The sequence below is a fragment of the Sparus aurata genome, chromosome 10, assembly GCF_900880675.1.
Source record: "Sparus aurata chromosome 10, fSpaAur1.1, whole genome shotgun sequence".
NCBI classification, from domain to species: Eukaryota; Metazoa; Chordata; class Actinopteri; order Spariformes; family Sparidae; genus Sparus; species Sparus aurata.
In genome coordinates this window covers 27,569,256-27,591,519 of record NC_044196.1, presented here as the reverse complement: position 1 = coordinate 27,591,519, position 22,264 = coordinate 27,569,256, and the positions used below count along the sequence as shown (strand labels likewise).

The following is a 22,264-nucleotide window of genomic DNA, read 5'->3' as shown; positions in this document are numbered from 1 at the left end:
GGACATTTTTAGAGCTGATAATTGTAACAGTATAGACCAGACTTACAAATAAACCGCTACAGGAAACGAAAACCGCTAGCAGCCAATGGCTCACTCCTACAGTTCTTTTTACTGTACTGAATCTCTAGAATCCGTTCATTAAAATGATTTGTTCAAAAAATTCGTTCACCAAATCATTCAGTGTTCTCCAACTCCCTGAACTGATAAGCAGCCAAATCCGTCATTCAGTTCATTAATCAGCCCTGAGGTTCACGTTCACTTACTGAGGGAAGGTGCGTTCACGGACTATAGTACACAATCATTCGCGGGAGACGCAGCGCTGTTTTGAGTGGTATACATGCACTTAAATTATTACACGGTGAAAGTGTCCTCTGTGCACAGTAAAATCAATTAACATGATGCTACACGGATGTTACCAACACAGCGCTAGTTTTAGCAGTACGGTTACTGAACGTGAATCAACTCCTCTGCCCTGAGTGACTGACTGACACAGCACCTCTTTCACGTTCGGCACAGTACGTGAACGAGAATCACGTCCTCAGCGACGCGAATCATGAGTGAGTGACAACGCGAACGTGATTTACGTCCTGGCGTCCCACGTTCGCGAACGACCTGTTGAGGACGTGAATCACGTTTGCGCTGTCACTTGAATCAGCGTTAGCGCGAATCACATTCGCGTTCGTTACTGGACGTGAATCAACTTTTCTGCCCTGAGTGAGTGGGTGAGTGACACAGCGCCACTTTCAGCACAGTACGTGAACGAGAATCACGTCCTCAGCGACAGTTCTCTGTGTGCAGTAGGTTCGCGAATCATGAACGAATCACAGCGCGAACGTGTATCACGTCCTCACAGTTCTCGGTGTGAGTCGCGGCAGTTCCACTCCCGGCTGGCATGCTCGCGGCTGAGCTCAACTGAACAGAGAGGAACGAATCAGTTCATGAAGTGATTTCGTTCACTTCGTTCACTCAAAAGATTTGTTTGTTTGAACAACACGATCGCGACCGACACAACACTAGTCTGGACACATTTGTGTACGAGTCAAGGACTTTCTACGAAGCAGCATTTGGAAGGACACAAACACAGACAACCTGGCAGACATGGTCAGCAGTTTAAATCAGTGGTTTTACTTTTAAAAGTTGATATATAAGCTTATAGGCCTTGGTTCTGAAAGGTGTAGAAACAGGAGCAGCTGTGCGACTGGAAAGCAGGAGGAGGCTGCTCGAGGAAATTGTCAGGGAACTCTGAGGTGGACTACAACCAGTAGGCAGGGCAGATAGGTGGAAATTCTCTGGAGGGTAGTCCAGATGCCTGTGACATGAACAGGACTGATCTGGAGGGTAGCCGAGAAAACCAAACAACAGAAGATCCAGAAGGATCCTGCACACAGGGAAGCAGGCAGCAGGCTAACTAATTGAGGTGGAGGCTGGAGGGTAGTGGACCAGTAGCTAGCCAAATGAGAGGAGGGCAAGAGGCAATGATACAGAGGCTAGCTAAATGGGAGACAGGCCTGTGGCTGATGATACAGAGGCTACAGACTGGGAGCAGAAATTGGAAGATGCAGAGGAGTCTGGAATATCTACTGGTAGTTGGTAGTAAAACCTGAGAGGACCTGGGGGACAGATGGAGAATGGTAACAGCAGCAAAGCATCACAAAAATAACGGAGTTGGAATCAAATCAGGATGCAGATAGTTCCTCCACCATTTAAGGTTAATGGCTTTGTTTTTTTTTGTGTCTGCCTCACCCTGGAATCCAGCATGTACCAATTTACAAGACAAAAAAGGTTTTCCTCTGTCTGAAATGGAAGGAAAAATAAGGAAAACCTAAGAACCATCTGATGATCAAGATAATCTTTATTGCTTTGGTCAAACAAAAATTGTCTGTTTTTTATTTTACATTGGATGACTGGATTAGATTTGACATTCTTAAATGAATTAGATTGTATAGAAAAAATAACACCATCAGAATAATAATATAACATTCTGCGTCAACACTTTTCTTCCTGACAGCAGGTTTGTGGTCAGTTTGATGAACAGGATAAGGAACTTAAGACACACCCCACCTCTTTGTGTTAAAAGCACCCTGACTGGAGCACAGTTCAGTTGCGGACATTGCAGAGTAACAGCAACACGCGCCATGAAGAACTTCACTTTGATAGCAGCTTTGAGCCTCTGCAGCATTAGTGAGTATTGGGAATTCATTACTGTTAACTTATTTAAACATTTATCCAAAGGAAAATGTTCATGTAGTTTTTTTGTTTTTTTGTTATCTGCTTTTGTTTCAGGCTGGATCTCTGCCTCAGTCTCTCAGTATCAAACTGTGGAGGCTCAGCCTGGTGAAGAAGTCACACTGCAGTGCAACAACATTTCAAAATATGACAGTATGACATTCTGGTCCAGACTGGTCAACAGAACCAAGATCAACTGCGTTGTTGTTATGTTTAGTTATAGAAGCAGATTTAAAGTCTGTGATGGATATGAAAAAGGGAAATTTGAAATGAAATCCAACATCTCCACTGTCTTTCTCAACATCAAAAAAGTGGATTCATCTGACTCTGGACTGTATTACTGTGGATTTGTAATAGACGGCATTCCAAGTTTGACTCCCATACATTTAAAGGTCAATGGTAAGATTCCTGTCTTTTTCTCTTTTAGTTCTCTCTGTTTAGTTCACTTTTTCTGCTTATATTGTAAAATACTTTTATTTATTGTCTGAAAACAACATCCTGTATGCAAGAAAGTCTTTTTTTTTTATCATTCTTCAAAATCAGAACGAATGTTATCTTCATTTTATTAATAGGCAGCGATGAGCCACATGATGATGACAGGGAGGGTGAAAGTAAGATTCTCCTAAAGATTTCTTTCATTGTCAAAGTTGTCAGTTAGTTCTAGGAAAAACATTTCAACCAGATTCAGTTAGTAATCCTGAGCCTATATTAACTTTCTTGTAGGAAAGTCTAAAGGAATGGCAATGCTGATAAGTGTGATAATCCTGGGTGCCCTGGCTGGTGTCTTTCTACTGGTCATCATTGTTCTGGTCGTGAAAGCCAGGAAACTTTAAACAGGTACTTTTTCAGTTACTGTCTCCATCTTGTTTCCAGGGGAAATGCTTTTAACTTTTGTCAATTTGCTAGAAAACTGACTTTTTGTCTTCTTTGTGTCACATAGCTGTTGAGGAAGACCAGAATCCAGAGAAGAGGAGAGGTGAACACAATTTTAATAATTACTTTTACATATTGTTTTATAGAGCTGAACTGAAAATCAGCCAGAACTGTATAGTATCAGTTCACATTGGCTTTTCCCTGACAAATGAGTGTATTTGTGTATATGTAGGCTACTGTATATATTGAATCTATGAGGCCTATATATGGGTCCGTTATGCTTGAGTCCCACTCGAGAACACTAACAAATTTAATTTTGCCATATGTAATGTCCCACTCAGTAAATGTATTTTTCACAATCCTTTAAAGGAGCTCTGAGTGACAATTTGATGCAATTTACATGTATTAGTAACTTTTTATTGGCCATTAGTGAGCAGATTTTAGCATTTGCCTTCCCTGTCTCTCTTGGTTGCCTATACAAGCCTATGGGTGATTTGTTTAAGTTGTTTAATGCTTCTGGACTGTGGATTTATGTGTGAAGGACTTTGGTTTATTTTCTGCCAGTCCAAACGATGTGTCTTTTTTCACGTTTGCAAGCGCCTCGTCTCAGTTCCCCTCTACCCCCAGTTAACAGAGAGCAACAGTAGCTGACGTCCGTTTAGAAACTGGTGTTTGCACCATTAATGACCAGCTTCCAGCATAACACAGAGCCTCTTAGTGTTCTGTGTGGTAAGTGTAACTGTGCACTGTCTACAGAATCTGCTCTCTGATCAGCTGGAGGATGCAGCCCTGAGTTTCTACCCAACACCAGTAAGAGAAAGATCAGCAAAAGAAGTGGAGACTCAAGTCATTTATACTGCCAGCAGACAGACTCAGAGGGATTCAGAGTTGAACTGATGCTTTTATCATGTTAAATCTGCTGTTGTGTTCTTTGTTGGGTGGGAGGAGTTAACATTTTATTATTGCAAAAAGTTCCAAATAACCAAATGACTAAATAGTTGACTTTTCAAGGGCTTTTACTATCATGATTTCCTGGTTTTATCTGACCTTGTGACTGCACAGATCGACCATTGGTAGAAAGAGTTCTACAGCAACGGAGGAGTGAGTGAGGTTCACCTCACTTATTTCACAGGAAGAGGCTGAGCAGTGTGGTCTGAGGGGAAAACCAGGAGATCTGTTAAATCAATGCATGTGGTAATGATGTCTGAATTAAAACAGTAACTGTTTTTGAGGACCATCAATTGTTAACACACAAAAATTGATACTTGAGACACAATGACCACAACATGTAACTCATGCAACAAGCCCCTGAACCAATTCTGCTAAACTACAAGCAAAATTCCTGCTTTACACTCAAATTGCAGTTCTAAAACAATCTTTTTTAAAAACACTACACACAATTTTCTGCATTTGGCACAATTTTCATAAAGAAACTCTCTTGTTTTCACAAGGAACACACTGTCAATCAAAATTCTAAAGTTAATTGCCCTACTATGTGTACTGACTCATCACATGGGCAAACACCTGGACACCCTACACAACATAGGCTACTCATTCCACCAGAGGGGTGTACTGCGAAGCCAGCTTAGTGGGTTAGCGAGGTATGTTGAGTCTAAAGCCAGGCTTCCCTGTACTACAAAGGTGGCTCTCTTTTAACCCGGCTAGATCACCATGGTAACTTAGCTCATAAGCTGGTCCCGACCAGGTTATGTTCAGAGTTTCAGCTTAAAATCGGCTATAAAAGCGCCACAGTTTCACTGTGTAACTCATTCGGAGATGGCGTCACCATTCATTGAAACCCGTTTGACCTGGGAGCAAGAATAATTCAGGTAGCGCTACGGCGTGAGCAGGTTCTTCAAGATCGCGCTGATCCGCTGGCATTTCCTGATGAAATTCTCTATGAGCGATATAGATTTTCAGCTGAGGGAATACGGTACATTTGCTCACTTATTGAGCCGAGTGTCAGGAATGCCACTCGACCCGAGTTCGGCTCCCGGCCTGGGTCCCTTTGCTGCATGTTGCTCCCCCTCTCTTTCCCTGTTTCCTGTCGTGTCTTCAGCTGTTCTGTCAATAGAGCCATAAAAAAAGGTCTTTATTGTCATTGTACAGGGACAGTAGCTACATTTGCTTGTTCATCCCGACACAGTAATACAAAAAAAACACTGAACATTTATAGCCGGCGCACACTCAGCCTCGCTTTCAATAAAACACACACGCGCATTCTATAACTGAGATCAGTAAAATGTGAAAACAATATAGACATCATTCAAAAATGAAAAAAGATCATTGTTGCTTCAGTTTATTTATTTTTTAAATGGATGAGGGTTAATATGTAAAAGTTGCACAATGTTAAGCTTTCAGAATTTAAAACACTAAGGGCTTAATATAATAATGATCATAATATTAATCATTGTTAACTTACGCATTTACACGGTCAGCAGTTTTCTGCCAGCAGCCCTCCCTCGCTCTATTGGCGGCGACAGTGTTACTTTTTGCCGTGATGGTTTCTTTGAATTCTTGATAGCCTTGCATAATAAGAATCTGCTCATCTTGAGTAAAATATGTGGCCCGGTATCGATCCATTTTCGCACAGAAGTAGAATAATATGACGTCAAACGCCCCCTTTTATGTGAACGCGCACAGAGTACAAAGCAGAGAACCGGACTTGACAAATTAAGTTGATAACGTCACAGTACCATTTAACTCTGATTGGGGACTTGGGGCTTTGTTGAGCTGCATCATGAGCACAAAGCCTGGCTATGTTGAGCCCCCTTCGCAGTACAGGCCTCTGATCAGCTCAGACAGGTACGCTGTCATTTGGGACAATGTAAGTTTCCACTGGGCTGCTCATGTTTGTAACTGGTTCACTGCCCACCCACGCTTTATCCCCCTCCATATTCTCCATTCCTCAATGTTTTTTTCTGTCAGGAGATGGAAATTGTATGACCGAAATCCACAAATGCGTATAGCCCTTCTCCAAGCTATGGAAGACACATGTGGATATAGAGCAGTTGGTGCTTTTCATGGTTGGATTCACCATGCTAGGCGATATTTCTCTTGCTGCTTGGCCAGGGAAAACATTGCTTGTGATGTGGATGAGGTGTTGTGGCAAGACCGAAACAGAGGAGAGCATGCTGCACAGTTGTTGTTGTTTTCTATAACTGTCTACAGTAAATTCTTCTGTTGTTTTGTATGTAGACCGTATATCGTTGTATATGCAACTTTGTGTTGGTTGGGATGTACACAGTGTACATTGTTTTTGTGGGAAAAATAAAATGTATATCTGTTACCGTGTATTTGTGTGTTCTGAGTATAAAAACTAAATTCTCAAATACTTTACAACACACTTATGTATGTACTGTCTGTAGTAAGTGTAACTGAACAAAAAAGGCCTAAGTCATTATGATGAATGAAGTGTTTTCCATTTATCAAAGTGTTTTACACTGAGCACATCATCAAACTGGTTCTTATAAATGTCAATACATATGATGGTTTGCGTGTGTCATTTGAAAACAAAATACCATTTTGAGAAGAAATAACATTCTTTTGAATGTAAAGTTTCATTTCGCAGGAGAATTGAGGGGTTTTGCCCATTGTGTGCGTGTTTTTTGATTTGTGTGTAGAGTTCTGAGAGCATGAGGCATGCTTTCAGAAAATGTGCGTAAACAATCGAGAAAAACTGTAAAGTCAATAACCATCCAAAGTACTGAATATAGCTGTATTTTGCATAAAACACATCTGTGTGTAGTTGCTGCTAGGAAAGAGTAATTCAAAGGTGCATGTGTGTAACGTTTTGATGCTGACAACTGTTTTGAAATGGGATTGTCAGGTTTTGTTTCAAGAGTTTCGTTTTGCCATATAAGTTAGGAGTTTATCTCCATGTGCTGTGTCTTACTCGACCTGTGTGATAAGTTATGAAACAGTGAGCCAAAGTCTGCAACATGTGTGTAAGAATTTGGCAAAAACTGAAAGAGATGATTTGGATTAAGAGATTAGAGTAAAAAGAACTGTGGGAGTAACAGGAGATGACACGATATAAACATCTGAGAGAGAAAAACCCAAGGAAATCCTGTCAGTGGATTGCCAGCTTGTTTATGAGGAAGTGAACACTCTGAAGCGGCAGCATAGCTGCGTGGTTGTGCAGACGAGAGTGTATCCATGTCAGACAGCATGAGAGCCGTATCGTTTCATACCGACAGGAGTGGATGGGTGGTGAACAGGCCAGTGCAAGCACATGACAGCTCACAAATGGGAAGTGAGAAGATTTGGGAGGATTTTCTCATCTAAGACATTTTTTAAAGAAGCTTGTTTGTAAAATAAATATGAAGATAGGACTCAATAGGCCTTTTGTCAGAGATATATGTTTTACTTGTCGAAAATCGTAATTTGTAATAAAACATTCACAGTTTTTATTGATTGCTTTGACCTGTTTAACCCTTAGATGCATAAGTGGGTCAAAAATGACCCGGGGACGTTGTTTTCTTGCAATATCTTCGTAATGAAATTTTTTTATTTCATATTCCAGGTATTCCTCAAAAAAAGTTTTTGATATGTCATTGAAAATTTTAATTTACCTTTTTAAACATTTTTAAAAAAAACACGTTTTTGTATTACTACCCCAAGCTTCCATAAGTGGGTCAAAAATGACCCGCATGCATTTCTTATGGAATTTCATGAGAACCTTTAAATTCTTATCAACTGTTGCTGTGAGGAATCCATTTATTTTTGACCACACACTTTACATGTAAGTATAATCTTCATCTTTCAACAATAATTCAATTTCAACAACATACTTGCACATTCATGTCTTTGTGTCTGTGTGTGTGTGTGTGGGGGGGGGGGGGGTCCTTTATGAGTATTATATCAAAGAGTATGTGTTATTACCATGTAATAATGTATTAGCCTAATTTATAGTTAGCTAACATTAGCTGGCGAACTATGCTAGCTAACATTACTGTATGTACTGTAGATGTGTGTGTGTGTGGGGGGGGGGTCCTTTATGAGTATTATGTCAAAGAGTATGTGTTATTACCATGTAATAATGTATTAGCCTAATGTATAGTTAGCTAACATTAGCTTGCAAACTATGCTAGCTAACATTAGCTAGCGAACTATGCTAGCTAACATTACTGTATGTACACACTAAGAAATCAAAGTACGGGATTGTACCTAAAAGAGTACAAATGCTTTGTCGCTCCAGTGGTACCCTATCACGGTACAGCACTGTACCTTTAAAATTAGTACATCTTTGTACCTGCTTGTTTGTACCTCTAAAGAAACATTTCTGCACCCCTAGTGACAAAAATGTACCTTTATGTCCTGGTACAAAAATGTACTGATTAGAAAGGTACAGTTCTTGTACCGTGATAGGGTACCACTGGAGCGACATGCCATTTTGTACCTTTATGAGGCAAATGCATACCTTTTAAATTGAGACAAAAGACTTGACAATCATTCAGATTGAGATCAATTTATTTGTAAACAATTTGTTTACATCTTGTAACAAAATCAGTATTTTACATGTAAACGAGTCAGTTCATTTTCATAAACCACTTTTAAATTTCATTAACCACTTTTGAATTTCTTTAATCACATAACCACAAAATGTGACATTCCAGGTATAAAGCACACAACATTAACCAAACTCATCTTTAGAACTGTAATATAAATGCAGTAAGAAACAACATGGGACGTGTTAAAATTGTTTAAGAGCTTAAGCACAAAAAATGAAGGGATCAGGCCCAATGAGCCGCTCATAAATCAGTCCTAAATGCAAAACACTCAAGCAGTTCACTCTGGAGGAAAGCGCGTGTGCTTCTCAGGTGTGGTGGGTATGCAATGTTGAAAACAAAATACATACTGAAGGCTGTTATGAAGGCTTCATCAATGCCTGCACACTGGCACATCAAATCCATCTACTTTGACCACAGAGTCCTCTTGCTGTGATAGCCACTTCCAGTCATTGTCAGTCAGTTGTATGGTTGGATGGAGTGTAGCAGGGTACCCCTACATAGAAGAAAAACATGTAAGAGAAGCAATTACTTAACTAGAAGTTAATTAGTTAACTAGTCCTTTAAAAAAAAAAAAATTTACTTACAATAATTTATTTGGTGAGTACATATCCATTCTGTAAAATCAGAATATTTTTTTTATTTTTACGTATGAGAAAAAGTTTCTGGGACAAAAAACAAACTAGTAAAATAGTGTGTAAAAAGTGAGAGGTGAAAAGTCAATTTAAATCTGTGCCACACTTTGAACCAGAGTCCTGCACGGGTCTTATTTTGCAAACCCGCACCTGCCTGTACCCGTCGTACTTAAAACCGCATCCGACCCGTTTCCCAACAGTGGCACAAATTACATTCCGCACCCGAGCAGACCCGCTATAAATTGATAGCGACGCCCGACCCGCACCCAAAGCAAAATTAGACTGACGCAATTTTCAAAAATGAAAGTAAGCCAGCTTGGGGAATGGGAGTTCTGGGAGGGCACAAGCACGCATGAATGGGCTCAAATGAAATATACATGCTTATCATCAAATGCAGGCAAATTTTTCTAGATGTGTCGCTAATGATTTTTTTTTGGTTTCAAAAATGAAAATGACAATCGCAAAACCCGACCCGTGCTCTATATGCGCTCGACCAGATCCGCACCCGAGTCAGACACAGGACATTATTTTTCACCAATTTCAACCACGTTGTGCGGGTCACCTGTCGGGTACCCGAACCCTTGCAGAACTCTGCTTTGAAGAGTTTAATTTACATATTACAAATTCCATATATTAGTTATTCTTACAGTTAGCCATATTTTTTTCAGGATAAATCCATCAAATCTACATTGGAAACTCCCTGTAAGCAGGAGGATTTTATGGGTACAGTTACCCTTTATTCTTTCTATCTCACTAATAGGCTTTATGCACAGCTCCACTACTTCCTGAACTTAAGCCAGCTCCTTTATTTCCTGTCTTTCATTATTGGACAAACTGATCCAGGTGTGTCTGACCTCAGTAGTAGTCACAACAATGGTCAGACACACCTGGATCAGTTTGTCCAATAATTTGTCAATTTGTCCAATAATGTAAGACAGGAAATAAAGGAGGTGGCTTAGGTTCAGGAAGTAGTGGAGCTGTGCATAAAGTCTATTTAATGAGCAAACAAACAAAATACTAACAACAGCTGAAGACATAAAAAAAGGAGGAACTTCATTAGGATTAAATCAGGCCCATCAGTTATCAGAAGAGTCAGTTAATTCCTGAACCCAAGATATCTTTAAATACTCATACATGATGTCAGTATAAGGCAACTCAGATGCCTACCTCTCTCACAGTGATGTAGTGTTCGATCTTTTCTCTGAAGATGGATGGTAAGAGGATAAGCCCAGGCCTAATGTCGATTCCTGCAATGCAGAAAAATATGCTACTTTCACAATCACCTACAATTTTCCCATTCACCAACGTAATAAGGTGACTTTAGCTACCTGGTAGATCTTCTGCTAGGGCATCCTGCTTTGCATCAGTGTACTGTTTTGCAAGGAGAGATTTTCCCTCAGCAAGTTTCAGCACATTTGGCAAAACAATGGCAAAGCTCTCCCTGAAGCGATGACAGAAGCTATGCGTTGAAGGATGGATTCGGTCAACCTCGTCAAAAACCTGTAAAATACATATATGCATTCTGTATGTCACTCAAGTAAGCTTAAATGCCGTCGCCTTAAACAATATCAACTCATAGAATTTTTGGTTTTGTCTTACTTTATTCAGCCAGAGTATTCTGTCAGGCCTAGGCAAAATGAGGACTCAAGTGCAGACAGAGAACGGTGAAAAAAGCAAGCTTTTATTCTGATACCCAAGTATCGACTTCCGCTGATGTGATAACTCAACAGGCTATGAAATCTATACTCGTCTGAGCAGACGAGGAACTAAGAAAACAAAACGTGGCACAAACACCAGAAAAGAACAGAAAACGCTCCCGAGGGAGGAAAACACAGAGGCTATAGCTACTCTGATCTGAATACTACGAATAATTCTTAAGAAAAGTTAAACAACAAAAAATCGCTCTCGAAAGAGGAAAAAGCAAAAGGCTATAAACAGAACTGAGCTACACTGAGCTATAAAAATTACAAATCAAAAACGCTCCCGAGGGAGGAAAACACAAATACTAAGAAATTAACTGAAGCACAAAAAGAACACGCTGACCAAAACTTAACAGTAACCAAAATCACTCAACATCGGAGGAATACAAGAATAAACAGAAAATCAAGCAAGACAATACTTTCTCAAGCTGTGGAAGGCTGTGGTTCGGGGGCTGGAGGTACACGACAGGACGAAATACTCTGGCGACGAGACAGGGGAAGACACAGACAATATATACACCAGGGAAGGGAGCACAGGTGGAAACAATCAGGGATTAGGGGAGACGTCAGACCGGTGACACGAGAGGAAGGGCAAGTGACCTGAAACGAGAGGAGAGTTACTTTTCAAAATAAAACATGAAATCCACGAGACAAAAAACCCGAGACAGGACAGCCCTCACCGCGGTGTGACAAAAGGTGATGGTTAAGTGATTAAAACATAATAGGTTATACACATGGCAAAATTACAAATGTTTCACAAATTATTTGAATGTTTTTGTTTTTTTTACTGAGAAGTCTGGAAATTAGGGTCTGGAAAAAGTATGGAATTTTGAAATGTTAAATGTGTAGGAACCCTGTGCGGGCGCGCACATAACCACACACACAGGTAACCTGTAATCTATGACAGGGAGAGGGGAAACCGGGATCTGACACAACAGCGGTGGGAGATGCACATCCGTGGAGCTGTGCCACCTAACATGGCCCGCTATGGAGGCGACGTGCGTCTACAAAGCCCCCATGAACGCACACATATAAGTCGGTCATTTGACCCAGGCGGTCCGCTTTAGCAGTAGTGAAAACCCTGCGTACACACTAATAAGCGAACAAACACCACAGGGAAAAGGCACACATCAGCTTAGCTCTTAACGTTATGTCACTTAAACAGTCGTCTCAATGCGGCCGTTATTCCGCGTCACCAGCCGGTGTAGCGGTTTAACTGGCGACCTTTACCTTGTGTTCTCTGCCCTCACCTCTGATAAATGTCTGAGTTACAGTAACCACGACTCATATGCCTCCCGTAACACAATGAAATGTGATAAAGTCACCAATTAACAAGACCACCACTTGAACCAAAACGCCTGAGCGGCTGGACATGGAGTACAGGATCCCGAAACAAAGCTAACACACATCAAACCGAATAGTTAGCTAGCTAACAACTCTCGGACGTTACATCATCCACATTGTATAAAAAGTCTAATTAATGTAGAATATTTACACAAATGGCATGCAAAATTAGTTAGGATGGACAGTGACTTCATATTACAATCGAATGATGAAACTACCAAACATAACCATCTTTAAGCTACTCAAGCAGCGCCTACAACATGCTGACTCACCGAGCTGCCATGCCTCACTTCGACTGGAGGATATATGTATATATATATATATATATATATATATATATATATATATATATATATATATATATATGTGTGTATATATATATATGTGTGTATATATATATTATATATGTATATGTGTATATATATATTATATATGTATATGTGTATATGTATATATGTATGTATATGTGTATATATATATGTATATGTGTATATGTATATATGTGTGTATATGTGTGTGTATATATGTGTGTGTGTGTGTGTGTGTGTATATATGTGTGTATATATGTGTGTGTGTGTGTGTGTATATATGTGTGTATATATATGTGTGTGTGTGTGTATATATGTGTGTATATAGTGTGTGTATATATATACACACATATATACACACTATATATGTGTGTGTATATATATATATATATACATATATATATATATATATATATTCAGGGGGTTTGGGGGTCATTCATGAGTATTATGTGAAAGAGTATGTGTTATTAGCCTAATTTATAGATAACGTTAGCTAACATTAGCTAGCGAACTATGCTAGCTAACATCACTGTATGTGTCTGTGTGTCATTCATGAATATTATGTGAAAGAGTATGTGTTATTATCATGTATTGACTTTATATTTTTTTATTGTTTTAGTCTAACACAAATTAGCTAACTAACCTAGCTCACATTACTGTATGTTTGGTGTCGCTGTTTTTGTGCGTGTCTGTGTGTGTCTGCATGTGTGTGCGCGCACATGCTTGTGTTTGCATTCATTCATATAGCTACATATTGATTGATAAGTATGCTTGTCATTCACACCATTCCATTTATGTTATTTCATCCAAGGTGTCATGGCAGCTAGATATACCAGGGAAATGGTACTACAGATGCTGGATGATGGAGGGCCAGTTACAGAGTTGGACTCGGAATCAGAGATATCAGACGATGAGGACCCAGACTACTGTCCAGGAGGTATTAGCCAATCAGACGTAGAAGATTCCTCCTGTGAGTCCTCTGAGTCCTCTTAGGAAGATAGTGATGTCCAAATCACCAACAGAATGAGCCGTAAGGGCTCTTATTGGAGTGAGTTATCTCCCAACCAGGGCAGAACACCAAGCCGCAATATCTTGAGAAGTCAGTCAGGGCCTGCACCAGGGCTTACCACCACTGTCTCACCAAAGGATGCATGGGAGCTCTTTATCACTGATAACATCATACAAGAGGTGATAACGTGCACAAACTTGGAGGGATGGAGAGGAGCAACAGCTAGAGGAAGAGAATGGAAAAATGTCAACAAAGATGAACTAATGGCCTTCATTGGATTGACCCTTCTTGCAGGAAGTGAGAAGAACTGGGATGTATCAGTTCGTGAGCTGTTTGGGAGTCCTTTTTACAATCCCATGTATAAGGCCACTATGTCTGTTGGTAGATTTGAGGACATTTGCCGTATCTTGCGCTTTGATGACAAGAGGACCAGAGCCGTCCACCTCGAAACAGACCATATGGCAGCCTTCCGCTACATATGGGACCTGTTCTTGGTCAACTGTAGACAGCGATTCATCCCAAGTGATTGTGTCACTGTGGATGAACAGCTTGTGCCATTCAGGGGGAGGTGCAAGTTTCTACAGTACATGCCAAAGAAGCCCGCCAAGTATGGCCTAAAGATCTTCTGGGTTTGTGATGCACGCATCACCTATGCAATAGATGGGATCATTTACACAGGGAGACAACCAGGGGAAGACATTCAGAAGAATCTGGGGGAAAAGATTGTCATGCAGTTGTGCAGTAGATTCAGAAACACAGGTCGCAACATCACCATGGATAACTTTTTCACCAGTGTGCCTCTTGCGCAGCATCTCCTGGAGAAGGATCTCACTATTGTCGGGACTCTACGACAGAACAAGCCAGACATCCCTCCTCTGATGAAGGCATCCAAGTCCATGGAAGTTCACAGCACAGAGTTTGGATTTAATGGAAACCTTACCATGGTCAGCTATGTCAGAAAGAAAGGAAAGGCTGTTGTGCTCCTGAGCACGATGCACCATGACAAAGTGGTAGATGAAAGTAGCAGAAAGAAAAAAACAGAAGTGATCACATTCTACAACAAGTCCAAAGGAGGCGTAGACACCACAGACCAAATGGTTGGCACCTACACCTGCAAGCGCCAAACACAGAGGTGGCCGATGGTGCTGTGGTACAACATGCTTGACATTGCCACCCTGAATGCGTACACCTTCTTCACTGCTCAGCGTCCTGATTTCATGAGGTGTAACACGAGCGCTCGACGGCTCTTCCTCACTGAGCTCTCAAAGGAGCTGGTGACACCACACATGAGGAGTCACCTGGAAGGCTGCCCCCAACTGCAAACCTCGATCATTGAGGCAATGGGAAGGTGTGGGGTGACAAAAGGCACAACCCAGCCACAAGAAAGAGGCAGACAAGGCCAACCAAAGAGAAAGAGGTGTCAGATCTGCCCAAGTCATACAGATCGAAAAGTCAGCAATAGGTGTGGCAAATGCAGTGTACATGTGTGCAATGATCACAGCGAGAAACAAATAGTTTGTGACAACTGCATGCAGTGAGGGACTATGACTGAAAACAAAAGCTCTACAAATAGAGATGACACACACAAGCACACACACACAAATGTGAATGTAAATAAGTTGTCTTTGTTTCAATTATTATTGTTAAAAATGTTGGAAAAATGTTCAGAATGTTTGAAAATTAAAAATTTAAATAAGTTAAACATGAAATCATTCTTGTGTGTACAATACAAAACATAAAAAAAAATGATTACTCTTGATAAAAATGACAAAAATGGCATAAAAAAGCATTGATTCTATTACGGGTCATTTTTGACCCACTTATGGAAGAGTGTAGGGTCCAATCACTCATGCATCTAAGGGTTAAACAAACTGGAATCCACTCAGTTTTCATCATTACGGTCTCAGCAGAGCCCAAGACACCGCTTGCAAATGTGTTAACCCTTTCTCATTGAATTGCCACATTTTCCCCACCGTTTTGCAGAACAGTTAACACGGTTGTCATTCAAGCAGTCCAAACTCCATTGTTTTAGCTATGGTAACCAAACAGAAACCATCTGTTCCTAACTATTAGAAACTACCTACATTAGTATGAAATCACTAAAGCACCTGTTTGACACTCCTAAACACAAATCTTCAATGAGCAATCAGTCTGCAGGCCTTAAAAAGTGCAGCGACTGTGTTGTTCTTTGCCAACGTGGATTGAAGAGGTCTAAGGCAGATGAGAGTGAGAAATAGGTGCAGAGGAATGTCAAGGTTGGATGGCATACAAGAAGATTTTTCCCTTGGTTCATGGCAAGAGAGGATAATGAATGTGATGTGGATGAGGCCATGTGGCCCCATCGTCAAGACAGAAGAGACTGAGTATCAATAGTGGCTATTTCTTATACTCTACAGTAATAGATTGTTATACTGTACTGTAATATTTTATATCTTTAACTTCTTTTCTATATTTTAAAACAGGTCAGTTGTTCAGGAAAATGCTTGCTGTGAAGCTGCAGAAATGTTTTGTGAACTATGAGACTACCAGCTTTCTTATTTTCTTATGCTATAATAGATTTCATTTTGGTTTTCATGTATTTTGTGTAATAATTACAGTATTTCAGTTTTCAGCCACAGTTCGAAAAAAGAATCAATGGAATCAAACGATGCATCAAAGCATTTCTGATTCTGGATTCAATTCTTTGCAAGAAGGCAAATTTGACAACAAATGGCACTGGCATGAAAGCTACGTAGAGTAATAGGCCACAATGACAAGCAATGGTGCACCGATTCGCACTGAGTGCTGTATTTTGTATTTTGTTGTCCACTGTGTAATGGTTGATTGGAAGAGCTCATACACTTGTTTGCAAGTTGTGTTGTTTGAAGGCAAAATTAGCTTTTGTTGCATATTTTAAATGTTTTGGCATGGTTAGAGGCTTTTGCAAACAAAATGAGTCATCTGACCATGAGTGCCACTGTTTCGGCCTGTGTGTTAACTGTTTTGAAAATGTGTGTGCTGCATTGACTTTAAAAGTCTCATACAGATTTTTTTTGTGAAAGATTGATCCACTACAGTTGATCTAGACACATGAAAACAAAATGGAGACACTTCAGGTTTTTTTTTGATTTGTTTTTCAGGTTTTTGCAAAAGTAAAAAAAAAACAAAAAAAACACAAAGACATGGTACAACTAGAATGTTCTACAGAACATAGTGTTGTAAGGGAATGATTGGAAGACATTTAGGCTTTGGATCCTGTCTCCTGTTGGCATTTGGCCACATCACCTCATCCACATCACTGGCAATGACCTCCTTTGCCAAGCAACAGGGAAATATCGCCTTGCATGCCGTATCCAACCCTGTATGGACCTCACCTCAATGTCGCTGCATGCCTCTTCCATGGCTTGTAGAAGAGGCATGCGGGCATGTGGCTGACGGTCATAAACTTTCCAGCGCCATGCTGAAAAGAACTCATCAATTGGATTCCAAAATGGAGTATATGGGTTGTGCAGGTAGTCAAGTGGTTAGAGCGCATGCCACGTACGCAGTGGACCCTGGTTCAAATCCAGCCAGGTGACCTTTACTGCATGTCACACCCCCTCTCTCTCCCCTTTCCTGTCTATCCATTGTCAAATAAAGGTGTCTATGCCTCTGTAGCAGTATGAAGGAGTGTTTGATGGGTTTCAGCTGTGTGGCTCTTTCCAGCCAATCACTGTGAGGGAGCACCTTATAAAGGCAGGCATAGGGCACCTAGTTGTACTCTTGCCTGACGGAGCCTGGGTCACGTCACTTCCTGGCGCCCTTCGCTTGGTTGCAGGTAGGCTGCCTGTAGCGACTATAGTCTGGTCTCACGTTGTCTCTCCAGTTGTTTTCATGGTTATTTTATTTCAGCGGCTCGTTTGGGTGTTGCTGCTGGCTGCACGTTGCTGGTTGTGTGCTGCTTACTGTCCGCTGCTGGTTGCTGTGTAGCTGATCGCGTTGTTCCACACTGTGCCAACCGTGATTGCCTAACTGGTATGTAGCACAGTGACTGTAGCTTCCTCCTCCAGCCACTCGTAAGTTGCTAATATCTGTTCTCTTATTGTAGGGTAAAGACACTTGTGTAGCGGCATAGCAACCGATAACCTGCAAGAAATCGCTGCTGCTTTGCTTCACTTCGCTGCTTTGCTTTGTTTTGCTTCGCTGCTTTGCCTCACCGCTAGCTGCCGTGCTGCTCACTGCTAACAGCTGCGTTGCTTGCTGCTTAATGCTAGCTGCTTTGCTTTAAGTAGCTATTGCTTTGACTCATTGCTTGGCCTCGCACTGCGTTGACACAGACTTTTACTTGCATCCGCGGTTGCGGTGCTTCAACGCTGTCTTAGTTGACATTGAGAGTGAGAGTGATTAGTTGCATTTAATGTTCTCACCTGCTGTCCTCTGATTTCCCCCATTCAGGTGCTGAGCCTAGGGTGGTGGATTGGTGTCCTGGTGGCGGTGTCCCTCTTGTGTTTTGCACTTTTTAGGTTGATTTTGCTTCACTTTTATTTACTTCACGTGGGGTGTTCCCGGGATCCCCTTTGTTTTGGACCCATCTCCCCCCACTAAGTCTCAGCCCTGATTGGTCTCCCCCTTTTTGCCCCCAGTGAGTGACTTCTTGATAAGTTTTTAAGACTGTTTAAATTTAGAATTAATAAATGTTTTGTACCCAGATATGCCGTCTCTGCCTCTTTGTAAAACGGACCTGAGTGCCTTATTTAATTTACAAGTTGTCCTTTAAAAGATAAAAAGGTCCCTGGGTGAAACCCCTAGGGTGGTGTTGTTCGGCATGAAATGTCTTAACAGAGTGCCGCCCAGAGCACGCACCTCGTGCCGCCACACCTCAAAAAAATGGGGTGTATGGTGGCAAATTGAGTGCAAGAAATCTATTATGGTTGATGAACTAGTCCCAGACCAGAGCAGCCCGATGGAAACTGACATTATCCCAGAAGACAACAAACTGGGGCTGCTCTGGCCCGTCCTGAACTACTGTGTCATGAAGTGTGTCCAGAAAGCGAATAATGAGGGCTGTGTTGTAGGGATGGAGGATGGAGTGGTGATGCAGTGTCACTGTTGCCTGCTCCCCCTCTTCGTCCTCTTCCTCGTCCTGCTGCTGCTCTTACTCTCCCTCTTCCTCTTCTTGCCTCCATGTTCCCAAAGTTGGCACAAAGGAGCTGAGCTCACAGCAGGTGTATTTGTAGTGCTCTGGCTGAGACTGATTCGTCTACAATTAGATTTTGAATGTTTTCATGTGTATGAGTCTGTGTGCTTTTCCAATTTTAGTTGTGTTTTGTATTCTAAATAGATGTGTTTTCCCAGTGATTGCATGAGATTTCCTTTTTAAACAATGTGTTTTTATGTAAAAAAAACAGTGTGTAGTGTTTTGCAAGAAGTGTGTTGGAGAATTTCAAACACAGTGCAAAGCATATATTGTGTTTGCAGGGTTGGTGCTTTTGTTTAGGGCATGGTCACCAAAGTTAGAGGTCGTGATGCTTTGGGCATAGCAACCACTTTTAGTGTTTAAGCGTTAGGGAAAAACTGTAAAGTCAAAAACCATCCAAACTACTGAATACAGCTGTGTTTTGCATAAAGCACATCTGTGTGTTGTTGCTGCTAGGAAAGAGTACAAACAAAGGTGCATGTGTTTAATGTTTTGATGCTAAAAACAGTTTTGAAATGGGATTGTTAGGTTTTGTTTCAAGAGTTTCATTTTGCCGTATAAGTTAGGAGTTTATCTCCATGTGCTGTGTCTTACTCGACCTGTGTGTTAAGTTATGACATAGTGAGCCAAAGTCTGCAACATGTGTGTAAGCATTCGGCAAAAACTATAATGCCCTAACAGGAAACATACATGTAAATGTCAGTTGTGTTTTAGTTTGTGCTTTTTCTTTTTGCCAAATAATAAAATCGACTGATGAGAACTTTCTTGCCAGTTTTATTTTTATTTTTTCAAGATATTAAACACAAATGAAACTTCTGACGATGAATTGAGTTTGCAGCAATAGCAGACCTGGTGCTAGACACAGTGGACCTTGTGTCAACATGCTAACATGCCAACAATGACAACGACAATGCATGATCTAGCATGTTCACCATCATTGGTTAACAAGTATGCATACATTTTCAACACATTTTAAATCTAAGATTTAAAAGCTGTATGAACATGTTTTTTTGATGGGAAGAAGAAGGGTAGATGTTTGGATGTAGGCAGTGGGAAGCTAGGTGAGTCTCCTCACTACTAGCATAAGCAGTCCCTATTTAAATCTCATTTTTAAGTAACACCTTGTAGGTTTAGGGACCTCACCCTTTATAACGTGGTCCAGTACCTCCTGGACAGGGTTAAAGTCAGGATCTAACAAAGTATGTACAATATATGATGATTTGCACCAAAAAGGCCTATATGAATTGGCCGATACTTAACAATAAAAACTGCACTTAAAAATTGCCAAAATTAGGTTTAAGGTTCTTTACAGGTTTCCTTTTTTAACTTGGTCTATTTTTCACCTGAACTCATTCCTGAAAAGATCAACTTAGTTGCGTTTGTGCACATAATGATCAGTACTGGCCTTAAAAATTCATTATCTGTAAGGATCTAGTGTTGTTTTAATCATATAAGTCTATAAATATAGACTTATATAAGAATGTAAATACTCTTTTCACAGAATGTGGGCTGTGATGATGACGTGAACTATGCAGCAGTGTCAATTTGGCCAAACGGAAACAGAAGAGAGTGGGAGCCAAATGCTATGCTTCAACCAGAATCAGGAGGCAACTGGAACTGGTGCTCTGTTATATGAAAATGCTTTGAGTTTTGTATGCCATGCTGGTAGGCAATTACCATTCTAGCCAAAATGTTTACTTGTGCAATAAAGATCATGTGTTAATCCATTTTTAAGTGTCTTGTATGTTTTGAAGGAGGAGCCAGTAAGGACAATCAGTGCGTTTACATGACACCCTAGAAAACCGAATAACTGTTAGTCTGACTATAATGGGATTTCTAAGATACATGTATACACCTTAGTCCGACTAAAATTGGACCGGATCGGATTTCTCATAGTCGAATTAAAGCACCCAGATCATTCGATTGATAGTCGCATTACTCCTGCATGTATACGTTCCAGCGGATCGGATCGGATTTTGCGTTCTGCGCAGGCGCAAGATTTTTCCCCGGGGCCGTGAGCCGGAAGTAGACGGCAGCAGCGGCAGCGTCTTTCCTCCAAAATCACCGCAAGAATGAGCGCCATTGTGCACCTAGTTTGTGTAATTATCATGTACACCATATACGAAGTGTACAAAGATGTAGCTTCGTCTCGCTCTTCGTACGCCATCTTTTTAGAATGCCGAGGCAGTTGGTGACGTACAGAGGTCAGCCGGAGGTGGCCCTGTTACCACTAGCTGAAATGGGTACAGCGCCACCTAGCGTACCGGGGTGTGACATGCTCCGGCCCAATAATCTGATTTTCTCACCGGCATGTATACTCGGATAATTGCAGTTGTCTGATTGAGTAGCATAGTCGAACTATGGTTGTAATCTGACTAAGCTGTGCATTTAAACGCACTGAATGATGACTGCCCAGGTTGTCTTATACTGAGAGACAGATGAAGGTCTGCAACAGTGGAGCAGTGAGGGAGGCACATGATGTTTCTGGGCTTCCCTCTTCAAAGGTGTCGGCGTGTAGTTTGATAATAAAGGATACTGCGGAGGCAAGGCTGGGTGGAAATAGAGCAATCTTTTTTTAAAATATTTTTTTGGCCTTATTGACAGGAAACAAGGAGAGAGAGAGGGGGAGTGACACGCAGCAAAGGGACCCGGGCTGGGAGTCGAACCCAGGTCCGCTGCAGAGCCTCAGCACATGGGATAATGCGTCATTCTTTGTCTTTCATGTTTATTCTGTATTTCCATAATTGTCTTCTCACAACACAAACAAACCTGGCTATTAAAACACTGGCAAATGTAATTATGATGTAAATCTATCACAGTAAAATCAAGACAAGTATTATTTTTACTCCTTTTCTTTAAAAGACAGCAATGAGCCACATGATGACGAGGACAGCAAAGGTAAAAGTAAGATTCTATTTTCTTTATTTTTTTAGCATAGCCTGGTCTCAAGCTGTTCAGGGTACTAACATTCAACCTGAGTGATCTTTCCTGCAGAACACTGTGATGGAGTAGGAAAGCTGACGAGTGCGATCCTGGGCGGTCTGACCTTTTTCCTTGTGAATGTCATTGTTGGTCTGGTTGTTAAAGTCAGGAAACTTCAGACAGGTACTTAAGGAGAGTGTTTTATTTTCATTTGACTGTTTTTTTTACACATTCTGCGTAAAATTTGTGTCAGTATGATGAAAAATGACAAAACTGCTTTGTGCCCTTGTCTCTGTCATTCAACTGCCACTGAAGAAAATAATCCACAACAGTGTGAGGTAAAGCAAGTTCTATTATTTACTGTCACATGTCTTCACATAATGAAGATCAAAATCACTCCAGGTTTGGCCTTCCTCACAAAATCTTCTGTTTGACATGTGTCACTGTGTACTACTGTCTACAGAATCTGCTCTCTGATCAGCTGAAGGATGAAGCCCTGAGTTGTTACCCAACACCAATAAAAAGCAGGAGGCCTGCATCAGAGAGAGAAGTGGAGACTCGAGTCATTTATACTGCCAGCAG

The 22,264-nt window shown here is 41.0% G+C and overlaps 1 protein-coding gene across 4 annotated transcripts; it reads left to right on the top strand.

Moving 5' to 3' along the window:
- The first annotated feature begins 1,981 nt into the window (after window positions 1-1,981).
- Window positions 1,982-20,396, top strand: LOC115588968 (uncharacterized). 4 transcript variants are annotated; one of them, XM_030429641.1, is made up of 6 exons: window positions 1,983-2,181; window positions 2,284-2,625; window positions 2,799-2,837; window positions 2,950-3,063; window positions 3,167-3,202; window positions 3,856-4,485. In XM_030429641.1, the coding sequence occupies exons 1-4, from the start codon at window positions 2,028-2,030 to the stop codon at window positions 3,057-3,059; spliced, it is 645 nt and encodes a 214-aa protein (XP_030285501.1). In that variant the 5' UTR covers window positions 1,983-2,027; the 3' UTR covers window positions 3,060-3,063; window positions 3,167-3,202; window positions 3,856-4,485. The 4 variants fall into 4 exon arrangements, with proteins under 4 accessions (XP_030285504.1, XP_030285501.1, XP_030285502.1 ...); XM_030429644.1 differs by lacking the exon at window positions 2,799-2,837 and having other exon boundaries at window positions 1,982-2,181; XM_030429642.1 differs by lacking the exons at window positions 3,167-3,202; window positions 3,856-4,485 and adding an exon at window positions 20,262-20,396.
- Window positions 20,397-22,264: the final 1,868 nt, after the last annotated feature.